The sequence below is a fragment of the Gigantopelta aegis genome, chromosome 9 (genome assembly GCF_016097555.1).
Source record: "Gigantopelta aegis isolate Gae_Host chromosome 9, Gae_host_genome, whole genome shotgun sequence".
NCBI lineage: Eukaryota > Metazoa > Mollusca > Gastropoda > Neomphalida > Peltospiridae > Gigantopelta > Gigantopelta aegis.
In genome coordinates this window covers 73,359,645-73,385,180 of record NC_054707.1, presented here as the reverse complement: position 1 = coordinate 73,385,180, position 25,536 = coordinate 73,359,645, and the positions used below count along the sequence as shown (strand labels likewise).

Sequence of the window (25,536 nt, the reverse complement as noted above, 5' to 3'; positions counted from 1 at the left end):
AAACCTGCAACACATTTGGATAAAGTTATAACGGAGAGAACGGATACTAAATTTAGTTAATCTACAAACCTGCAACACATTTGGATAAAGTTATGTCGGAGAGAACGGATACTAAATTTAGTTAATTTACAAACCTGCAACACATTTGGATAAAGTTATGTCGGAGAGAACGGATACTAAATTTAGTTAATCTACAAACCTGCAACAAAGCAACAACAAAAAACATGGCCAACTACTAATAGCACTATTGGCAGAGCAAATAACTGGAAGAACATGTTAAATGATGATGCAATCATTGAGGCGTTCTTCAAATCCATTTGAATTTTCAATATGTTTTTTAAGATTGCCGCCATACATTGCTGAGATGTATTTTAATATAGTTTTTCGATATTAGTCATTTTATTTTCTTGTTATTTGTTTAAAAACATGGCGAAGCTACCGTCCGATATGTAATACTCCCCTCACTCTACAAATGATGCATTGCCCTCCCCCATCCCCCGATGAAAATAAAATTAATATATTACCGACCCCTCTCCAACCCAGCTGCTGTCATCTTCTGATGACTATGATTAAGGAATTGCGACGTGTTCTCGAGAATGAATAGCTGCATACTACAGCAGTAGTTTACTATTTTCCAGTTAGTAGCAAAATATACTACTACTTTTGATATACTAGTTGTGTATTCTTTTCCAGTTAATTAATATGCCATAGTTTCAACAATGTGCTCCATGGAACATCGGCGGGGTTACGCTATCTCACTAACGCGGGCTATGCCACTGCGATGGTTTCGGCATTTGTTATTCTGTTTGTGGGAAAAGGTACATATAAAAGACCCCTTGCTGCTAATCGATAATAAGAGTAAGATATGGCGGTGTCAGGTTTCATACCTTATTCTGTAATCCAGTTTTCACATGCAATTACCATACGTCACATACTAATAGTGGTTCATCAGACAATGCACAGGAGAGTGTCTTTATACAAACATTTAGCCTATCAGGACAAGAGGGGGTTAGGGGCAGTTGTCCCACAGAAAGATATAAAAAGGTGTCATTTGAACTTTAAAAGTGCCTTTATTGTTTATCTGGGCAATGCTCTATATTATTGTGACGTGAATTATGTTTACTACCGCACACCCACTCCCACCCCACGCACATACACTATTTAAACAAACTATATATTTTACAAGAGACCACTAACTTGCACTTACTACAAAAGTAGCTAGTGAAAGCCAACATTCATAAACATTATAAATATTATCTGTCTTACAAATTTTATCTCACGCCTAATACATGCACATATGTTTCGTCTCAAGGGTTTGCCTTTTGTCATAGATAAACAATTTGTTTATGATTTTGGCGAATCAAAGGAATACGTTGGTTTGACATATTCACATCTTTCTGCATTGGACGTTTGAGTAGGAGATATACAGTGGATGCTTGTTATGATCCAGTCAAGGGCGCAACACGCAATAGTTGGTATTCTCAGTTTTACGATCTACTAGCAGTGATCATAAACACACATAGACATACCACTCAAACAGTTATATTACATTATAGTTGTAAAACTTAATGACTTCGTAAAATCATTCAAATTCGCCTCCAACATGATTGAGATAAATGGAATGGAAACTGGCCGAGAAAAAAATTGTTCGGTTCTCTAAAATCTTATATATTTATTCATTGTCAGTGCACATTTCCTTTAATCTCCAAGACTGGAGTTTTATAATTTAAAAAAAAAAAAAAAATTAATTATAAAAATAAAATGCAGGCGATTTTGCACATCATATTTGAGAATAAAAAGTATGCGTACATTTTATTAAAGTTCTGGTTTTTAAAAAAAATTACATAATCCGTGTGGTTTTAGTTTTGGGTCTGCACACAATATATTAAACCAGATGTTTAATGCCAAAACATGTTGGAGGCGTCTAAAACTAAAAGGAACTGGAATGTGACACAGTGTACGATGGCATGCTCGTCTGTTTCTCCTCTCTTTGAACACACGTGAAACACAAGCTAGATAATACACCGATATTTTAAGTTGCAAAGTAAGAGTAGCTATGGTTATTGGAAAGAAAAAAGAAAGAAATGTTTTATTTAACGACGCACTCAACACATTTTATTTACGGTTATATGGCGTCAGACATATGGTTAAGGACCACACAGATCTTGAGAGGAAACCCGCTATCGCCACTACATGGGCTACTCTTTCCGATTAGCAGCAAGGGATCTTTTATTTGCGCTTCCCACAGGCAGGATAGCACAGACCATGGCCTTTGTTGAACCAGTTATGGATCACTGGTCGGTGTAAGTGGTTTACAACTACCCACTGAGCCTTGCGGAGCACTCACTCAGGGTTTGGAGTCGGTATCTGGATTAAAAATTCCATGCCTCGACTGGGATCCGAACCCAGTACCTACCAGCTTGTAGACCGATGGCCTAACCACGACGCCACCGAGGCTGGTCTATATGGTTATTGGAGATCCAATTTAAACACTATAGTAGACAAACACACTATCATACAGATACCCACTACATGCCTCACAAAACTATTGTCAAATACACAAATATTATATGGTATTGGTATGACAAATTGATTGAGTGTCATGGGCACAACCTATGACTTCGCCAGACAGTTCTGTCCATGACGGGCAAGGGGTAAGGGGATATAAATAAATAGCAGAAATATTGTATCTTTTTCATATACTGATCATTCCCTGGAGACATTAATTTGGCTTTGAGGGGAAAAGCAAAGTGGGTCTATCTGTGGAGCAGGGTTAATACTACGGCCGACCACACATCAGACGAGAACACTACCCTATGGGTAGACACACGCCTTAGTAATGGCACAAATACCACAAAATACCAAGTTCAGGTTGAAATGAGAAATAAGGATATTTAATTCCGAGAAAGTCGAATGTGAAATTTTTTTAGTTGCTTTAAAACAAAATATAGTGAATTTGAAACAAATTCTGGATATTTGGCATCAATTCCGGAATTCCGAGTAAGGTACGAACATTCCGAAAAGTTGGTCGCCTTGACTCATGAACTGCAATCCTTCTTTAAAAAAAACTCCACCAAGTTCAGTTTTATAATTTTTATCGACATTTGTTAAATTTCGTGGTATGTACTTTAAAATAAAAATATCGATAACCTTATTTTGTGACGATGCGCCTTATTTTAGAAACTGGACGAGTTTGATTAGGTTTATCAAACGTCTGAAGTGGTCCATGCTTCACTCGACCAGACCGCTTCTGCTGGTGGGAAGATTGTTTTAGTTAATAATGTTAGTTTGGTATCGAGTCCGATTAAATCCCAATACTAACATCCGTTCATGTTTGGTTAGTATAAATCCTGTATTTTTATAACATATACACTTCTAATATTTTTGTTTCAGAACGACAAAACCGCAGTACGTGATCAGGGCCGTATCTATGCACAATGCAGAGTCCAATGGTAATTTAACAAAATATGACAGTCTATTCACGGCTTGAAAGTAGTTACAGTTCACGTAACCTATATTTTTGGTCTGGAATGTAATTTATAAATGGAAAACTATCATCAGAAAAGGAACTTTGGTTATAAATTAATGTGAAGAAGGAACATACAGATCATGAATGAATGTATGGATTGAAGATATGATGACTGAATAAATTGACGTACGGGTGGATGGATGGATGGATGGATTATTAATAGATGGATGGATGGATGAATATTTGAACGAAAGATGGGATTGATGGGTGGATGGATACATTAATAAATTGTTTTAACAAAAGGACAATTCAACGATTAGGGCCTAGTGTATTTCGTCTTTTTCCCTTTTTTTTAACAACGGGCGGGACGAAGCCCAGTGGTAAATCGCGCTCGCTCGATGCGCGGTCGGTCTGGGATCAACCCCCGTCAGTTGGCCCATTCGGATATTTCTCGTTCCAGCTAGTGCATCACGACTGGTATATTAAAGGCGGTGGTATGTGTTATCCTGTCTGTGGGATGGTGCATATAAAAGATCCCTCGCTACTAATGGAATTGTTGTAGCGGGTTTCCTCTCTAAGACTAAATGTCAAAATTACCAAATGTTTGACATCCAATAGCCGATGATTAATAATTCAACGTGCGTTAGTGGTGTTGTTAAAGAAAATAAACTTTTAACTTTTGTGAACAAGCATCTGGCAATGCGACAGACACTCCCTGAAACAAAGGCGAGAAGTTACTGAAACCTTTATCTAGAACGATTCTCAAAATTCGACAAAGAGATAATAAAATTATCCTACAAAACTGAGAAACGTGGTCTGGGGTCCTGGCTGGTGACGGGTAAGTGTGGGTACCTGTTGGGTGGCAAAGCCTCGCTATCGCTCCACACGCGCGCAAGATCAGTTCGAAACAGGTGGCACTTCCCACAGCCGATCACGTCAATAAAAGCCGTAGTCAGCAGATATCCCAACATTGTAGTTAAAGACGTGGACAGGTATAACACCTGAACTTGTTTGTAAATGTGAGTATATGTATTTTTAATATATCAGAACTTTCTTGATTTTCATTCCATATATTGCTTATTAATACATATTCCTATATTGCGTATTTTAATACTGAATATTTAATTTTGAATTAGAATATTTAATTTTGAATATTTTTTTCCTTTTTTAAAATTTTAAATATTTAATATTGAATTTAAATAGTTTATTTTCAATTTTAATTTTAAATTTGAATATTTAATTTTGAATTTAATTTTTAATAGTTAATCAGTAATTTGTTAAATTATAACAATATGCCTAAAACAAAAAGAAATAATAGTAATCAAAGTATGTATGTGAGCACCCTTTTAACAATTTCTTACAACTGCAAAAGTGGAACACAACTATACAGCCTTAACAAACACATTACGTTTTTACACAAAACAGTTTTTTATGATTTAAAACTTATCAAGGTTGTACCTAATAGTGGGCGGGTAGGGGTGTCAGTTGCCCCCGAAACAAACGAAAACAAAATACCTTTTTAAAGTTTTTTCAACTGGTGAAGACCCTGTACGAATATTTTTTTATTTTTTACCCCCCAACCCCCCCCCCCCCCCCCCCCCCTCGTGTCTGTCATTTAATTTTGAATTTGTGAATCTTATGAGCCATGATACGAATCAAATCCCTTTGCCTAAAGTTATAATATGAAATTTATTATTTTAATTATTTGAACTGTTACTGTAATATATAGTATAATGAGTTGGGTTTTTTTAACCCCAAACATTCGTATATATATATATAGATATAGATATATAGATATAGATATAAAAACTTTTTTAATTTTTTTAAAACATATATAACTATAGGTGTGAATTAAATCGTCAGTAAATGGGCAGTTTAACTGCAAGCTTCATTTTAGTTCGTAAAATAGAAATGTCACACACAATGTGCATGTATACCGTTACAAGCTGTTTTGTGACAGGAAAAAAGTACTTTGACTTACTGAATACTAGTATAACATCTTTCTTAATTTTCATAGAAAAGGATCGTACATTGTTCTACTTTAAAAACCTTATGTTCTTAATACAAATTTATATTTATCTATAGCTATAAAAATCAATCTATTGCACAAACAGTTCGGAATGAGTATCAATACTAAAGCAAAACACGGTGTTTGCCCAGGTATTTTCTTACATAGACTATCTGATACCACCGTACATGGACGCGTGCTTAAAACAAACGAGTTCGCCCAATGATCGCCACGATGGTGTTTTCCCTTCGAGCAGGTGAACAAAACATGTGTCCAGTATATTGGGGTGATCAATATCGACCTATATCGTCTCTTTTAACTGGTCTTGGACGCCTACTGTAACGTTTATCTATGTTTTCACCATTGTCATTTTAATGATAAACAATATATAATTCTAACCTGTTACCTCCCCCACTCCACCCGCTCTGTTCAACCCCCCAACAAACCCCAAAAACAAACCCCAACCCCAACAACCCCAACAACCCCAACATCAGCCAACCAAACACAATAGATAAGTAACACACAAAACCCCCCCAAAACCCCCACATAAATTCCCCAAAGAAACCAAACAAATAACAACCTCCACAATATATATATACATGTATATATCTATATATATATATATATATATATATATATATATATATATATATATATATATATATATATATATATATATATATATATATATATATATATATGAATAATTGTAGTCCAGTTGCGCCAAAAGGGAATCGACAAATTATTATGCAATTATTCAAACTTGATACATTTTATATAAGTTTAGCATTATTCACTGGAGTTACATGTCAATATATCGGTTCCCTTTTGAAGCAGACATGGATTATACAATCATACGTGTGATAAAAAAATAAAAAAAAAGACAACAAAAAAGAACATGGCTAAGTTATACGTTGCATGAATGAAGGAAATGTTTTATTTAACGACGCACTCAACACATTTTCTTTACGGTTATATAACGTCGGATATATGGTTAAGTACCACACAGATATTGAGAGAAGAAACCCGCTGTCGCCACTTCAAGGGCTACTCTTTTTGATTAGCAGCGAGGGATCTTTTATATGCCTCATCCCACAGACAGGATAGCACACATATCACGGCATTTGATATACCAGTCGTGGTGCACTGGCTGGAACGAAATAGCCCAATAGGCCTACCGACGGGGACGTTGCATAAATGCACCTCGTATATGAATGTTCTTGAGTAGCGATTTTGCGAATTTTAAAAAATTGTAGATAGTTTTAAAAGTTTTAAAGTTATTAGGCACAGTAAAATACTTTCGGCTACTGTAGCGTTTTTATTAATTTATAAATTACTTACAACCTTAAGCTAAAATGTTAAATTCTATTAAACCCATTGTGTAAAAATTACTGCCACTTGAATATTCCTATCATAGTGTCTAACATTTGTGACCTATAACGTGTTTAATGCGAGGCCTATCAAACCCAGTCTTGCATTCTCATAACCCTCCACTATATACAAAAGGAAGTCTCTACTTCAAGATATCATTTCGAAGATTAAAAGTATGGACAGAGCATGGATGCACCAGCATATAAATTATATTTCCTTCTTAAGATAAACTTATTGAAGATGGCGGGGGCGGAGGCGGGGGGGGGGGGGGGGGAAGGATGTGGAGGGGGAGCAAAAACTTAAGATAGGACGATTCTGAATCAAAATAAATGTCCCAATTATTTAAGTTGAATAGCAAGCTGCACAATCTAATTATAATTAGCTCCACTGGTTAATTACTATTACATGTACATCTAACAGCACCCCGTTGGAGCTCATGTCCTGTTGACCTTTCATTCGACCAATCAAACCCTTACTTGCAAAATCATGCCAGCGATTTGAAAAGAATTTGAAAACATTCGGGATTATGCTGAGGGTATACGAAATGATTCGGGTGAATTACGAAGTATGCCGGAAATTAATTTCAATATAAAATTTTATATAAAATTCGTTTCAAGACGAAAAACAAAAAATCTGGGCAAAAACTGCATGCAATTTTATTTCATCTAGTACCACTGTGTCAAGTAGCCTTGTGCTTGAAACATGTATAGGGTACCTATAAAAAAAAGTACTCTAATTTTGTGCGGAACTAGGGTAGTCATAGACGCTACCCGTTATCTCAGAAATGAGCAGCTTAACCCCCATTTATTTTTCTGATTCACTTTAAGGGCGAAGGATGGTAGTATTTATATCCGTGGCGTTTATGTCGATTGATATACTGCAGGTAGGAGTTTTAGCCACATATGTTATCATTGTCGTCTATGAGATTTGTTTTGGTAGTATACACCCTAAATAGTTCCCTATATATGTTCATTGCTTGCTGTATCAATGTCCTACTGCCAATTATAACACTAATCATCATGGTGCGGAAAATGGAACTACTGATGTCACCAGGTTCAGAATTGACTCAACACCGTTGTCCGCTGACCCGAGCCATTCGTGACAAGACTTTCAAATCAATGTTTTGTTCGTTCGGCTCGCGTTACCTTGACAGCAAATTCACCAGACCCGGATCCGGCTGATAGCCTACAGTACATCTGATTGGTGAACTAAATTTGCCCACATTTTATGTTCAATTTTATTATTATTATGCTTTTAAGTTTCAGGAATTTTAAAGTAATTATCTCATTTTCAAGTAAAACACAAATACTGATGGAAATAGTGTACTGTGCTGCCATTGGTCTTCCATCAATGAAGGTAGGAAACGTTTTATTAAACGACGCACTCAACACATTTTATTTACGGTTATATGGCGTCGGACATGGTTAAGGACCACACATATTGAGAGAGGAGAAGAAACCCGCTGTCGCCACTTCATGGGCTACTCTTTTTGATTAGCAGCAAGGGATCTTTTATATACACCATCCCACAGACAGGATAGTACATCCCACGGCCTTTGTTACACCAGCTGTGGAGCACTGGCTGGAACGAGAAATAGTCCAATGGACCCACCGACGGGGATCGATCCTAGATCAATCGCGCATAAGGCGAGCACTGTACCACTGAGTTACGTCTCGCCCCTATATGAATGAAGACATGAAGCAATTTGCAATAAGATGTTCTGAAATATATCTTTCGGTGTCGTTGAAATATGCCATTTTTGTCAACATTAGACACTCCCCCCCCCCCCCCCCCCCCCCTGCAACACTATGCCATACACCATCCCAAACATTCTTACTAATGCTTAAAGACATCCCCACCTCCTTTCACATACAAAACCAGTCACTTGACAATGTATATATTTATAAGCCATGGATGCAATATAATTATAACGTTTTACAATCTGGGAAAGAGCAGGTACACATTTCAAGTTAATTTATAATCGTTACTTTGAGTATTCTAGTAGGGCTAGCTATAACAGTGTACATTATATACATGTTGTGTCATATCTGGTTGAGCATACTGGTTAAAATTGTGAAAATGTTGTCGTATAACTTTTGAAAAAACATTTATGAACAGTATTTGAGTTTTTACAGTGAAAAATAAGCTGTAGGTAAAAAGCTTGCAGGCTGTGGAAAGGTAAACGTCACTTGTGTTCATCAGTGGATTTGCCAAGTTGGCTGGGGAAACGGCTCTGAAGAGGTACGGTATGTGGTTTAGTCTTTTGAATGGATAGTTTGACTATACTTTAACCCAAGACTAATACAGGGCAATATATTTATTTGTGATAGTATTCATAGGTTTGTTTGTTTGTTTGTTTGTGTGTGTGTGTGTATGTATGTATGTATGTATGTGTGTGTGTGTGTGTGTGTGTGTGTGTATATACATACATACATACATACATACATACATACATACATATATATATATATATATATATATATTAAATAGTTCCAAACTTCAGTAGTTCTTCATCGTTTTATTGCTACAGCTCTGTTTCGTATGGTCAAATAATGACCACTCTTCAGGCAATATTAACGAATACTGTTAAAAACGTTTGCGACTGATGACGTCACAACATCAGTTGATGTATAACGTAATTCTCGACACCTATATCGCTTCACCAAGAAAGTTTTGAGAATTCAGGTCTTATGCTGGCGCTTGGTACAGAATAAGAATAATTTATTTGCATAACACCCGAATATGGGCAGAGCAAAACTAACAATATAATATACATTTATCTGCAGTAACAGTAACATAAATATACATTAATTACATGAACAAACATCTGAATCAACAAATACATATGTAATTTAAGCCTTATTACTAGTGATATTAATATTTAGGTAAAAGCAAATATTGTCAGAAGTGTAGAGCCATAAAAAAACCCATCAACTATGGCGTTCGTGAATTATTTTTCACGAATCCATACACACTCGTACATTCTCCATTAGTTTATACAGACATGAAATGCAAACAATTTGAAATTACTTCCAACTCATATGCTTTCACGCAACTTAAAGCATCTCTTTACAAAATTGCAAATGATAGGGCATAATTCCGGAATATTGTTGCGTGTAAGAAATAAGAATTTTTCATTATTAGTACAGTTAGGTGACACCGGTGTTACTGATGTTTTTGAGAACGAATTTATTTCGGTGGTGGCATGGACTTGCTAATTCATTGCGTTTGTTCAGGCTGCACAGGTGTTTCTGACATATTATGATAAACTTTTCGTAAAGGCATAGGTAACATTTCTTATTTATGTTACTGTAGGGTTGGCATTTTGTGAGTACCTTCCACTTTATGTGGAAGGATTTGTTATTGTCCTTCAGGTTCCATGTGTTTTGACAGCTCTGTTTCATTTCTTTTGTTTTCGTGTTGAAAGGATGCCGTGTGGTTTCTGTATCGTTCTTTGAAATTGGTTGCTAGCCCTACGTATGATTCTGTGTTTGATTTTGTTGTCACTGTTGCTTGGTACACCACGTTGTATTGGAGGCATTTTCTGTCGAGTGGGCATTCGGGTGTCTTTCTACAGTTGCACTCTTTTTTTTGGTTGCTGTGCTGGCGTCGTTGTTGCATCAGAGTATTTTCTTGTTGTGGGCTGAGATGGGGTTTTTTTTTATGTTTGGCATGCATGAGTAGCTATGTTTGAGTGTATGCCTGTTAAAGATATTGTGTAATGGGTGGTTCTTGGTGAAGCATTTGTCGATTGTGCTTAAAAACTTTTTCCCGATGTTGCTTTTGACGTTAGAGTCCCATGGAGGATTGTACCATGTGATGTTTCTTTTTCGATTCATTCGTCTTGAAGGTTGATTTGGTTGAGGGTTGTATGTAAGTTTGTAATCGTATCCACTTTCTGTGATTGCTTTTTGGTAGGGGGCTATGGCTTCCTTAAATATTTCTTCACTAGATGAGATGCTTGTTAGTCTCTTGTTGATGTTTGCTGGGATGTTTCTTAGTATTGTCGGAGGATGGTTACTTTGATGGTGGACGTATAATAATTTGTTGTTGGGTTTCATGTATGGTTTGAAGTGCCCTTTTATGAGGTCGAAGGTTACGTCTAAGAAGTTTACGATTTTCTTGTTTGCTTCTATTGTGATTTTTAGGCCGTTTGATTGAAATACTTTGTTGACTTCTTGTTTGTTTTTTTCAATTTCTTTTGGTGTGGCTTTACATACTGCAATACCGTCGTCGCGATATAGTCCTATTTCATCTTTGAATTTTGATGCAATCAGCGACAGCATGTGTGTACCTATTAGGTCACAGGACAATAACAAATCCTTCCACATAAAGTGGAAGGTACTCAAAAAATGCCAACCCTACAGTAACATAAATAAGAAATGTGACCTATGCCGTTACGAAAAGTTTATCATAATATGTCAGAAACACCTGTGCAGCCTGAACAAACGCAATGAATTAGCAAGTCCATGCCACCACCGAAATAAATTCGTTCTCAAAAACATCAGTAACACCGATGTCACCTAACTGTACCAAGCGCCAGCATATATAGTTGTCGAGAATTACGTTATACATCAACTGATGTTGTGACGTCATCAGTCGCAAACGTTTTTAACAGTATTCGTTAATATTGCCTGAAGAGTGTGGTCATTATTTGACCATACGAAACAAAGCTGTAGCAATAAAACGATGAAGAACTACTGAAGTCTGGAATTATTTAATATTACTGCTCCTGACAAGACGAGCGCTCTTTGTAAAACCATTCATCAAAGTTATATTTATTTTATATTTATATTTATATTTATATTTATATATAGTAGAATCTCATTGGCTCGAACGCCCAACGGTCGAACCTACCGGTATTCTCGAACCAAAAACAATGTCCCGATTTGTTTCTCTATTAAAACCTTTTATTTTGGTGCTGATTGGTCGAATACCCCTTGGGTCGAACAGAAGCTTTCTCTCGAACCAGTTTCTTGGTCCGAACTGGAAAATTAAACATATTTAGCTCGAACGACTAAGTCTATCCGAAGAAATAAATTATTTTTTATTTATGTATGAATTTTTCATCGACCCTTTCACGTCAGTCACAAAGTAAGTTATTATAAATTCGGAAGTGGAACGAATTAATCCTTGATCATATGCCGGCTTATCATGTTGTTTATTTAGCACCCATCGGTAATTATCTTTCTAGTACAAACAATTGTACTACGATAATCGTGTTGCATGTAACACCAATCAATTGGTGAGCCTAGGCAGGCCTAACCGATTTACTTTAATAATTTTAATCGCTACTCTACGCATGAGCGTGGGCATATTTAGTTTTTACCTTGAAATACAGGAGAGATCAATGTAATGTAGTGATTGCAACAATAACAGGTAAAGGGCCTCCGCCTGTGCTTCATGCACTTTCATTTTTTCTCAACGTTGTCAAATATTCTACAACATAATAAAGAACGATTTTTTAAATTAATAAATATTTATAAATACAGACTTCCAGTGTGTTTGTTATTTGTTTATTTAACGGTGATAAATAATAATTACAAGTATATATCTCATCCGACATTTGACGGCGACTTCGTTACTCATGAGTCAATCGGACCATCTCGCCCAAGCCATTTTTACGGAAATATGCGAGGTGTTCCGATTGTTTTTTTGTGTTACAGTAGCACCCGACAACGGCCGAATGCATGGTTCGAACTACCCGATGGGTCGAACAGACTTTGATGCACCGACAGTGTTCGAGCCAATGAGATTCTACTGTGTATATGTGTGTGTGTGTGTATATATATATGTGTATATGTGTATGTGTGTGTGTATATATATCTCATGTTGTATGTTAAACACTAAGGCATATTTTTCACTATTAGAGCCATTTATGATCACTGAAATCAAACATTACTTATATTGTATTGCTTAGACTATCCATTTCCGTACAACCGAAGTGTTTCAGGTCATCCTTGTGTTTCTAATACCACAACATGTATTTTTCATATTTTAAAAAAATGCACATGCTTCTGATTAGTAACGGTTATGGAGTCGCGTTTTAGTCTATTTTTAAGGGCATTTCAACATCACAGATTCTGGTTTCACTGTTATATCCAAATTTGTTACAGGTTTGTAAATTAACCAAGTGTCCATTTTTACTGAAACTAGGGTTTAGGTGAAAAATATGCCTTAGTGTTTAAAAACTAGGGTTGTCCCTTTAGTACATGATATCAAGTGTTACATAAGGTCGAGTGTTACACAAGGTAAAGTGTTACAAAGTAGTGTTAACTTGTTATAGGATAATTGAGTATGTGCATAGTGCTTGTTAGCGATTATAAAACCGACCGTATTAGAGGGTTAAGCTTAATTTGAGGTGCGACAAGAGTAAACATGGTACAACACAAGGGATTAAGATTAATGTTTTGTGTTACGGTAATTTTATATTTGTCATAGACGGGCCTGATAATGAGGTGTTATTTATAGCCATAATTATTTTAAGTGAACCTATTTATAGTCATTTTAGTTTCAGCCTTTGGGTTGGAGCTTGAGCAAGAACCATGGCAATTTGTGAGCTACAAGAGTTATACGACCGATAACTGCGTTTGAAAGATAACACAGATGTAACCAGCAGAACTATTGGAGAACCATCTGCAAGATAGGTCTACTGAATAGCCCGGTTGTTTCCGTATGGCCGACTGTTATATACTCTTCAAAAAAAGAAACGCAAAAGGGTACAAATGGGTTATAACTCCGATTTTATGTTTCCTACCGGTTCATGCTTTGTGAATATAAGGTCATTGCATGTCCCAAACACATTCCCACGGTTACATTCGATAAAACGCAGCTACTGTACAATAAAGTTCCAAAATGTGAATATTCGCAAAAACGCAGCCACGTGCAAACCATGTCACCACTGCACGTGCGTTGTCTGCACGTGCAACATGAACACCGACAGTATAAAAGTGCAGGGTGTTCGCTTGCCTGGCCTCGGTATCTGGCCGACAGTTGACAATCCAGGACATGCCACGTCTCAGTGAACCGCAGAGAAACAATGCCATCGGCCGACTAGACGCAGGCGAATCCAGAACGGCCGTTGCCAGGGCATTCCATGTGTCCCCAAGCACCATCTCCAGACTGTGGGACCGTTACCAGCAACATGGATCAACACGTGACCTCCCTAGATCCGGTCGACCACGGGTCACTACCCCCGTGCAGGACCGCTACATCCGGGTACGCCACCTTCGGGAACGATTGACTACTGCCACCTCCACAGCCGCAGCAATACCAGGTTTGCGCAGGATATCCGACCAGACCGTACGGAACCGCCTACGTGAGGTAGGAATTCGTGCCAGACGTCCAGTTCGAGGTGTCATCTTAACACCACAACACCGTCGACTCCGACTGCAGTGGTGCCAGATTCATCGACAATGGCCTCAACTGCGATGGAGACAGGTGTGGTTCAGTGACGAGTCCCGATTTCTGCTCCGACGTCATGATGGAAGATGTCGCGTGTATAGGCGTCGTGGTGAACGTTATGCGGATAACTGCGTGCAGGAAGTGGACAGATTCGGCGGGGGTAGTGTCATGGTGTGGGCAGCCATCTCACACACTGGCAGAACTGACCTGGTCCACGTGCAGGGCAACCTGAATACACAGGGCTACATTGACCAGATCCTCCGGCCACACATCGTTCCAGTTATGGCCAACGCCAACGCAGTGTTCCAACATGACAACGCCAGGCCTCACACAGCACGTCTCACAACGGCTTTCCTACAGAACAACAACATTAATGTCCTTCCTTGGCCATCGATATCACCGGATTTGAACCCAATTGAGCATCTATGGGACGAGTTGGACCGACGCCTCCGACAGCGACAACCACAGCCCCAGACCCTGCCCGAGCTGGCAGCAGCCTTGCAGGCCGAGTGGGCCACCATCCCCCGGGACGTCATCCGTACTCTGGTTGCTTCAATGGGCAGGCGGTGCCAGGCAGTTGTCAACACACGCGGAGGCCACACCCGGTATTGACTCCAGATGACCTTGACCTTGGTGGTGTGTCCTATCACTTACTCACAATGGACTAGAGTGAATTGTGAACAATCCTGCAACATTTGGTAATTATCGGACTCACCATTCAATAATGAAATCAATTCTCCAAATGTTACGACAATGTGGTTTTGCGTTTCTTCTTTTGAAGAGTATATTAGAATGTCAAGCAAGATGTGCCAATGTTTGTTTTGGGTTGTTTTTGTGTGTGTGTTTTTTGGGGGGGGTAGTTTGAAATTGGGAGTGTGTTGGGGTGGCATCATCATTTTGTATGTTCATGTTTTTTTGTCTATAAATTTGTTGAAATCCTTTGTTGTTGGGAGTTTCTTGGACAATATATCTTACTGATAGAATCTAGTCTTAACAGGTAGGCTTACACATATGTAAATCCCAGTTTATTTTTAATAGGAATTCTTGAGGCAACTAGTTTATGCCGATGACAACAGTATACAATTTTAATATTCTCAAATGAATTATACAGATATGTATAGGATTAATTTTGTAAATGTAAAAATGACTAAAAAATGGCACTAGCAACTTTATACAACTTTAAAGAAATAGAAGGAATTTGTTTTCAACATTGATATGGACAAAGCAGTCTTAAACACAAAACAATAAAAATAAAAGTTTATTGCAAGTTCGACAGATCAATGCATACATAATAAATTCATTTCAGTGGATTACAGCATAATTTTCCTTTACCATCAAACATGTTTGGAACACTGAATGTATACTACAAACTGTCTACGTTGTATCGGACCAGAATTGTCCACCGATGTACATCACTTGTCAATTGTCAATTTATACATTCTATATCAGACTCGCACAAATGGAATATAAATCAAGTGTCCATGACATGCTGATGAAATTTTATGCATTTCATTATTTATTTACTGTTATAAAACCACAACAAAATATCACTGAATAAGATCCAGCTATTGCAATATGTATGTAGTCTTCACATGGGTAAGGAAGTAAAAAAACAGGGGCCTAATTCACAAAAGGTTTCTTAGGCTCTGCTAGACAATAAAGCATCCTCTTTGGGAGTCTTTTTAGAATTGCACTGCGAGATCGCAAAGTTTAGTGAATTAGGCCCCTGGTCAGGACGAGCTCTGGCACTCACCAAATTCGCGAATTTTAAAAGCAGTTGCTGAATTTTAATTTGGCAAAATAATTTCATGTAATAAATAACATTTTGTTAGAAAACAACTGGGTTCCTGCAATTTGTGAAGTTTAATAAATAATTTGACGAAATGTTTTGCTCACCCAGAGCTAGTCCAGTAGGTACATACACAATGTGTGTGTATAGCACCAAGTGATTGCTATATTTCATCCAGTGATAAATATGCTGTCACTTGTAAACAAGTCACCCACCTACCCCACCCAGTCATTGAACTTCACCTTGTACGTTAAGCTCCGTAAGCGATTATTTCAGAAATTATTGATTTCCACTGCCGCATCCTAACTGCACGCGTGCAATGTGACAGATTTATATATCACGTCGCATACTTGCGGTTAGGATACAGCAATTGAAATCAATGATTTCTAAAATAATCGCTCGCGGCTGGTTAAGATACAGGTTTACAGTGGCCAATGGTACCTATACAGCACCTATGATTTGTTTCATGTATTAGAAATAATAGGTGTCGACAGCTCTGCTCTATAATCATGTCTCCACTCTTACTGTTGGGATATTCCACAAACCACCGATTTTAATGGGCAAGCATCACGTACAGACACTGGTGTTTCAACATACATTACCAGGTTGATGTTTATGCAAATAGTAACTGAATGTATGTGTAATTTTCACCAGCATTAAAACATTTCACACCAATTGTCCTTGGCATAGAGTACATCTTGATAATGTATCTGGAAACACTTGGGTATCTGAAATATACAACACAATATTTATTAAGAAATAATGTCTATGATCAAAATCTAAATACTACGGTATTATTAAATGACTGAGAATAAATCGGTTTGATATTTAGGATAACAGAAAAAAAGAAGTTGTAATCGGTGAACCATAGTTTTCAAAGTAATTTTAAGAGTTACCCCGTGAACTCTGAAATGCCTCAATTTTTAACAAATGTATAAAATAAATTTATATTTTTTAAATCGAGTCGAAAATGGCCATATATATATATATATATATATATATATATTATAATATAATAATATATAATATAATAATATATAATATAATATATATAATATATATAATATAATATAATATAATAATAAATATAAATATAATATAATATATTAATATATATAACGTTTGCTTTGTTTAATGACCTTGCTAGAAAACACACACACACACACACACACACACACACACACACACACACACACACACACACACACACACACACACACACACACACACACACACACACACACACACACACTCTGTACTAAGAATAATTGAAGTGTCCCCCACCCCATTCTTCTTTATTGTACTCCTTGCCTGGAAAAATCCTGCATTTGCCTTTTTACAAATTGTTCTGTTTTATTGCCAGTGACTCACTCACCTTCTAGATACGACAAGGGCAAGGCCAGCTCACTACAAACGCGACATTTTCTGTACAACATCTCTTGGCAAGGCAAAAGGCTATAACAACAAAGTCCTAAAGAAAAATAAATGTATATAAAAACTATACCAATTCATTTTTCAATAACAATAAGTAAAAAATGACATGACTATTAGAAACTACTCTAAATTTACAGGCATGTAAAATGTTTCACACTTCTAAAAACAATATTAGGGTTGGTTCACAATTTTTTCAATATCTTTATGAGCATACATACAGTATGCTAGGATGGTTGGGTACATACACATTAACCAAAAGGGAAATGAATTGGGGAAAAAAATACCATGCAAAATCAACAGCTTTTTATATATGTTTTAGGAGGGCGAGGGTGTAGCATAGAAAACATATGTTTTGTACATCTGTGGAAATGTTTTACCAGTGTACAGCCGCTTTAAATAATTCGACTGGAGCCATAACATAATTCTACTGTACTCCGAGCTTGACTAAGAAGTTGTCAAATATAAAAACCAAAAATTATCAGTTATGCCGACAGCAATAAAAAAAATTATCAGACGACAAAAAAAAATGCCATCGATAAAGTCCCTGACCTACGGCAATTCATCTTACAGTGATGGAAATTGTGTCGACATTTAAGTTCAAGCCCTGTGAATTTATAAAAATCGCTTACCAATAGTTGGTTTGTTTTGTTTAACACCACTAGAGCACATTGATTTAATAATCATCGGCTATTGGAGGTCCAACATTTGATAATTGTGACACGGTCCGAGAAAGAAAACCCACTACATTTTTCCATTAGTAGCTAGGAATCTTTTATATGCACCATCCCACAGACAGGAATCCTGAAGATAGCACATACCACAGCCTTGGATGTATACCAATGGGCCACCTGACTGGGATCGATCCTAGTCTTGATCGCACATCAACACAGTTCCTTACCACATCAAGACAGTTCCTTACCACATACCACAGCCTTGGATGTATACCAATGTGCCACCTGACTGGGATCGATCCTAGTCTTGATCGCACATCAACAGTTCCTTACCATATCAAGACAGTTCCTTACCACATCAAGACATTACCACATCCAGACAGTTCCTTACCACATCAAGACAGTTCCTTACCACTGACCTATCTCCCACCTGACTGGGATCGAGCCTAGTCTTGATCGCACATCAAGACAGTTCCTTACCACATCAAGACAGTTCCCTACCACATCAAAACATTACCACATCAAGACAGTTCCTTACCACATCAAGACATTACCACATCCGACTGTTCCTTACCACATCAAGACAGTTCCTTACCACTGACCTATCTCCCACCTGACTGGGATCGATCCTAGTCTTGATCGCACATCAAGACAGTTCCTTACCACATCAAGACATTACCACATCAAGACAGTTCCTTACCACACCAAGACAGTTCTTACCACATCAAGACAGTTCCTTACCACATCAAGACAGTTCCTTACCACATCAAGACAGTTCCTTACCACTGAGCTATCTCCCACCTATAAGTGCTCATCTACTTGAGAATTGATTAGCAACTACTATCCACTACATTATTTTTATTGGTAGCAACAGATCTTTTATATGCACCATCCCACAATCAGGATATCACATACCAAAACCGTTAATAAACCAGTCATGGTTCATTGGACTGGAACGAGAAATAAGTCACTTACCAAAAGCATGGCCATTGCTGCATCTACACGTCAACTGCTCCATCATCAGCTGTGACTAGGTCAAGGAAAACTAGAAGGTGAAGTATGTAGTACCACAAACCCCTGCAAGTACCCACGGCAATCACAAATGCTGTGGACTTTTTTGCCTATGGACTATATATATATTTTTTTCCCCCCAATGACATGGTGTTTTTTTTTTACGTGGACATCTTAATTGCAGGGGTTGGTATCCAGCCTTCATCTTAACTTATTAATAAAACAATTGTCCACACATCCTCACAGAATATTCTACACATCCTCACAGAATATTCTACAATCATACTAGCCAATTTGCCAGTGGTTGAAATGAACACTTAAAATATCTTTTATTTAATATATTTGTTGTTCCGATAAATTATATTTTGTAGCTGTTAGAACATAACATAACGTAAAGTCTTTAGAGGACTACAATTAAAACACAACAAAGACTACTTTCTAAAAGGATATCTTCACTACCACAATATAAAGATTACTTTCTGGAAGGATATCTTCACTACCACAATATAAAGATTACTTTCTGGAAGGATATCTTCACTACCACAATATAAAGATTACTTTCTGGAAGGATATCTTCACTACCACAATATAAAGATTACTTTCTGGAAGGATATCGTCACCACCCACAATATAAAGATTACTTTCTGGAAGGATATCGTCACCACTCACAATACAAGTTACTGCAATATAACAAATACTATATACTATTCAAGTAGATATCTTCACCACCCAATCAAATAATACTGAAATGCAATAAACACTACTTTTCGAAAAGATAACTTGATCACAAATGTTACATGATACTGAAATAAAATGGATATAAATTTCCAGGACGATATCTTCACTACACACATTACTCAAGTAATACTTTTACTGTCTCAAAAGGATATCTTCACCACACACAATGCATGATTCTGTTGAGTTCAGATGAGACTCTCCGATCAGATTTCTGATTTTCTGTATGTCTCGAGATAACTGTGAGCCAGATTGTTCATACTCGGACTGCCGGATGTTCAGCCATCGCCACAACTGAGACAGCACACGCAGATCTACAACATACATTGTGATATACATCCTTTATACACTTGTAAAACTGAGACAGCACACGCAGATCTACAACATACATTGTGATATACATCCTTTATACACTTGTAAAACTGAGACAGCACACGCAGATCTACAACATACATTGTGATATACATCCTTTATACACTTGTAAAACTGATTTAGACAGCACACGCAGATCTACAACATACATTGTGATATACATCCTTTATACACTTGTAAAACTGAGACAGCACACGCAGATCTACAACATACATTGTGATATACATCCTTTATACACTTGTAAAACTGAGACAGCACACGCAGATCTACAACATACATTGTGATATACATCCTTTATACACTTGTAAAACTGAGACAGCACAAGCAGATCTACAACATACATTGTGATATACATCCTTTATACACTTGTAAAACTGAGACAGCACACGCAGATCTACAACATACATTCTGATATACATCCTTTATACACTTGTAAAACTGAGACAGCACAAGCAGATCTACAACATACATTGTGATATACATCCTTTATACACTTGTAAAACTGAGACAGCACACGCAGATCTACAACATACATTGTGATATACATCCTTTATACACTTGTAAAACTGAGACAGCACAAGCAGATCTACAACATACATTGTGATATACATCCTTTATACACTTGTAAAACTGAGACAGCACACGCAGATCTACAACATACATTGTGATAAAATGTGTAAAACAAGACACGCACAGATCTATAACACATATTGCGATATACAGTGAAATTTCTCAAAACTGAATGTTTTTCAGAGTTCCTTTTTAATATCGGTACCGAACAGAACTTTTCTAAACTGAATATCCCTTAAAACAAGACTTATTTGGTCCCTAGCGTGTCAGCTTTAGGGTTGTTTTTTTTCACTTACATTATCAATTTATAAAAGAAACTGCACAAACAGATCTACAATATACATTATGATATACTTCCATCAACTTCCAAAGTGGGCCACATCCTAACACTATAATCATTCATACATATTAGAGTACAGTTAAAGGTTTCTTTTGTTTAACACCACCACTAGAGCACATTGATTTATGAATCATTGGCTATTGAATATCAAACATTTGGTAATTCTGACATGTCTGTAAAGAGGAAACCTGCTACATGTTTCCATTAGTAGCAAGTACATATGTACCATCCCACAGACAGGATATAACATACCACTGAGCCTTTGATATTATATCAGTTGTGGTGCACTGGCTGGAACGAGAGATAGCTCAATGGGCCACAGACTGGGATTGATCCTACAACAACTGTGCATCGGGTGAGACTGGGCTACGTCCTGTCCCATATTAGAGTATGGAGTTTGAAAACAATCTTTTAAAAGTCATAAACTGGAATGTTTTGAAGAACAGATTGAATAAAGCATTATGTAGGTGGATAAAAAAATGGATATTACAAGCACTAGAATAATAAAATGATATTACAACTCTTACAGAACTGATCATGTGTGACAGAAGGCAATTTAACAAATATTTACTCCTACTTACAAAATAAAGTTTAGTTAAACCAGATATGTATGACATAAATTACAAGAATATTTGCACCTCAACAAACAGAAGAGCTGCAAGAAACATGACACAAAGGGAAATAACTATGTTTTAAAACTTGATTACATACTGACCTTTTTTGGTGAATGAGATTTTCTTGGTTGATATTTTTAGAACGTGACGAAAACAGTCTTGAATATGACATTTCATTAGGCTGTCTGTGAGTCGTTCCAGATCCTTGTCAACTGGAATACTTGCCTTAACAAGGAAAGGAAAAATTAAAAAAAAATAATTAATGGCTATTGAGGTATATAACGTATAGAAGCAAAACAAAAAAAGGTATAGCATTCTTGAGAGAAGACCTGTTGCTTCCACATTTATAATCTACATTTATCCACTACGAGGAAGGAAACTTTAATAATGCACTTTCCCATCAGAAAAACAGAAAACATTGCCATTGATAATATACCAGTCATCTTAAGTGTACAAGACATGGAAGCAAGGGGGCAGGGGGGCAGGCAATTGCCCCCTAGTGCTGGAGCAAAACCACCAATTCGGGCAAAAATTATACAGATATTTTGGGCAAAATGTGCTAACCTGAGACCTTTTTGCCATGTATTTCTAAACTCATCAACCTAGCCTCAAAAGTAGTAATAATAATGAGTAGTGATTTGTTTCAAACTCTATATAGCTGTTTAGCAGTAATGCCAATATGAATAAACATTATCCAGATTCTGGCATTTTCGTTTACTTTGGGCAAAAGCCAGCCTGTCCCCCAACCTCCCCACCCCAAAAATGTGAGCCAGTATACCTTTGCCAGTCATAGAGCTCTGGTTTGAATAGAAAATGCCACAATAGTTTCATGGAAATGAAAAGATCATACAAGGCACCTCATGTTGCTAATTATTTAAAATGTCCTTTCACCGTTGTCAGATGATTAATAATAGTATAAAGCGAATTACCTCCCCTGTTGACAAAGGATTAACTGGAAAGAACTGCTTCATTACTAATATCTTGTATCTGAAAACAAAAAATATATGTAACAAATTTTTGTGTAGTTTCATACATTAACTGATAATACATGGAGTAAAAATTGACAAGTGTGAAACCTTTTGTTCTGATCAAATATTAGGAAATGTGTTCTAAGGAGGGATGAAAATAAACTGACAGAAAGTCAGCAAAAACAGAAGGTGCTCATTCACTGAACTCTTGTAACTTTATGGTCTTGCGGTGCAATGGAAATCGACTTTCATACAAGAAGGAAATGTTTTATTTAACGATGCACTCAACACATTTTATTTAGGGTTATATGGCGTCGGACATATGGTTAAGGACCACACAGATATAGAGAGGAAACCTGCTGTCGACACTTCATAGGCTACTCTTTTCGATTAGCAGCAAGGGATCTTTTATATGCACCATCCCACACACATGATAGTACATACCATGGCCTTTGTTACACCAGTTGTGGAGCACTGGCTGGAATGAAAAATAGCCCAATGGGTCCACCGACGGCAATCGATCCTAGACCGACCGTGCATCAAGCCAACGCTTTACCACTGGGCTACGTCCCACCCCTATTTTAACAGATGATGCTGATGTAATATTGCTTATGACACTTCAACGTTATAGCAATGCCATACAAACTGTGTGCGTGCGACGTTAGAGATGCGAGTCTTTTAAGAATCAAAACATTCTATAAGCACAGACCCTGGTCTTTAAAAGTAGTAGGGGTTTACTGTGATAAATAACTTCTTAGTCACTCTAAAATGTTGGAATTATTGTAAATTCCAGCTTTTTCAAGATAAATTATTACATACCTATGCATCTGCAAAGTTGACATATCTTCATCAGCTGAGTGTGCTGTGATGTGTAGTCTGTGTTGGCAAAGTAACTCGATTATGTTGCTCTCAGCAAACAAGCACAATCGATATCCTTCAAGTATATCTCCCATGCAGTGAATTTTATCTGAAAACACAAAAAAGTAAATTAAAGTTACTTTTGTTAAACTACACCACAAGAGCACACTGGCTACTGGAGGACAAACATTTGGTAATTCTGACACACCGACTTCAAAGGAAACCTGCTACATTTTTTAATTATTATTAGCAGCAAGGGATCTTTTATATGCAATTTTCCATTAACAGGACAGCACATACCACTCTTTGATACACCAGTTGTGAGGCATCTGTTGAGACGGGAAAGAACTCAATGGGTCTGCCGATCAGATTTGATTTTACACCAAAAATCATACCACTAAATTACATTACAGATGGAATTACAATGGCCAAAAAAACCAAACCAGAAAACTTTGGAAGGTATTAAAACAGAGGGAGGTTTACTTTAAGACTTTTATCAAGCAACAAGGACACAGTTTTTGCTTCTTGCTAAAATCAGGAATTGCACATTTTTCAAGTCGACAACTTCAGGAGATACAGAACAAAAGTAAAACCTCTTTTTTATCACCTCTTGTTATATTTTTGCATACCGAGACCTGTAACTACCAAAAATTTCCTTTACAAACAGGTGGTGGTTAACTTATTATACAAGGTGAATTGTACAGAAGGTTTTATTACATTATATACAAATGGCAACTCAAAAAGATTTATCATGTTTTTCTTTTGCATTAGCTGCTCTATTCTTTGATTAATTTAACCAAGAAAAATAATTTCTTAAAAGCCCCAAAAAACCACCTGAAATAAAATATATACACATTCTTTTTAAAATAACAGCACGGGCAATGGATTAATAATAACTAAGCATACTGAGAGTACTACTAAAGCATTACATGTCCTCTACAGGGCAAAACCAAAAATTGTGTCTCCCAAGTTCAAAGGCCACAAGCATAAAAAATCAGTAACTTGCCATGAAAGTTAAACTTGGGTCTGTAACAGTACTTTTATCAAGCTTTATCAGCTTTATACAAAATCTCATCTCAATATCTTTATCTTAAGGCTTTGTGCAAAAAACATCTGGACAACTAAGTGGGACAGACTAACAGACAGGAAGACAGATGAAACCTATAGTCCCTTCCGGTTGGATCAGTAGGAGACTGATAATAATAATCCTAGTAAAAAGAATTCTCTTGAAATCCCCAAAAATATTTTTTTAAAACCCCAAAAACTATTTTAATGTTGCATACCTGTATTTTGATAAAGTGTCTTTTCCAGACTGATGGTGTCAAGAACATTCAGCAAAGAAAACTGTACCTTAGAAAAGAAAACAAAAGCTTATTCTAGAGACAAAACACATGGTTAATTAATAATCTTCAAATGTTCAGCAAATTGCAAAATATTAAATAAATGTAATACCAAAAATAGTCACAAACTTGTATTATGACAAATTATTCAATCAGTTTATTTACTCTAAGTAATGTTTTAGGATAAGTATAGACAAAGTAAGCAAGATACTGTAGAAGTGGATGGTGGCAGTAAATAGCAGCAATTCTGGAAATGTTATTAATAAATCTTAAACTTACTTTCAAAGGATTTCTGACAGAGAGATGATCATAGCTTGAGGAAGGACTAAAAGTGAAAAGAAAATAATTAAAACATTTATAAAATTAAAAGATTAAATTTTAAAACATCCACAGGTATGACTATAAACCCAAGTTTCAAAGATCTAGAAGTTAAGTTAGTGAAAAATAGATCTAAACACTACAACATAAAACAGAGCTAAATACCAGATGAAGCTGTTGCTGTAGTCAGAGAAATAAAAAGAAAGAAATGTTTTATTTAAAGACGCACTGAACACATTTTATTTATGGTTATATGGCGTCAGA

The 25,536-nt window shown here is 36.7% G+C and overlaps 1 protein-coding gene across 2 annotated transcripts in view; it reads right to left on the bottom strand.

The window, feature by feature from the left end:
- Window positions 1-15,497: 15,497 nt before the first annotated feature.
- Window positions 15,498-25,536, bottom strand: part of LOC121381329 (general transcription factor 3C polypeptide 4-like) — a 39,505-nt gene continuing 29,466 nt past the window's right edge. Inside the window, exons 12-20 of one of the 2 annotated variants that reach the window (XM_041510590.1) lie at window positions 25,234-25,279; window positions 24,898-24,964; window positions 23,576-23,723; window positions 22,718-22,775; window positions 21,890-22,013; window positions 20,048-20,206; window positions 19,122-19,172; window positions 17,417-17,512; window positions 15,498-16,769 (exon numbers count right to left, since the gene is read on the bottom strand). In XM_041510590.1, coding sequence (XP_041366524.1) covers window positions 16,708-16,769; window positions 17,417-17,512; window positions 19,122-19,172; window positions 20,048-20,206; window positions 21,890-22,013; window positions 22,718-22,775; window positions 23,576-23,723; window positions 24,898-24,964; window positions 25,234-25,279 — 811 coding nt within the window. In that variant the 3' untranslated portion in view covers window positions 15,498-16,707. The remainder of the gene's footprint in view (window positions 16,770-17,416; window positions 17,513-19,121; window positions 19,173-20,047; window positions 20,207-21,889; window positions 22,014-22,717; window positions 22,776-23,575; window positions 23,724-24,897; window positions 24,965-25,233; window positions 25,280-25,536) is intronic. The other variant, XM_041510591.1, reaches the window with a different exon arrangement.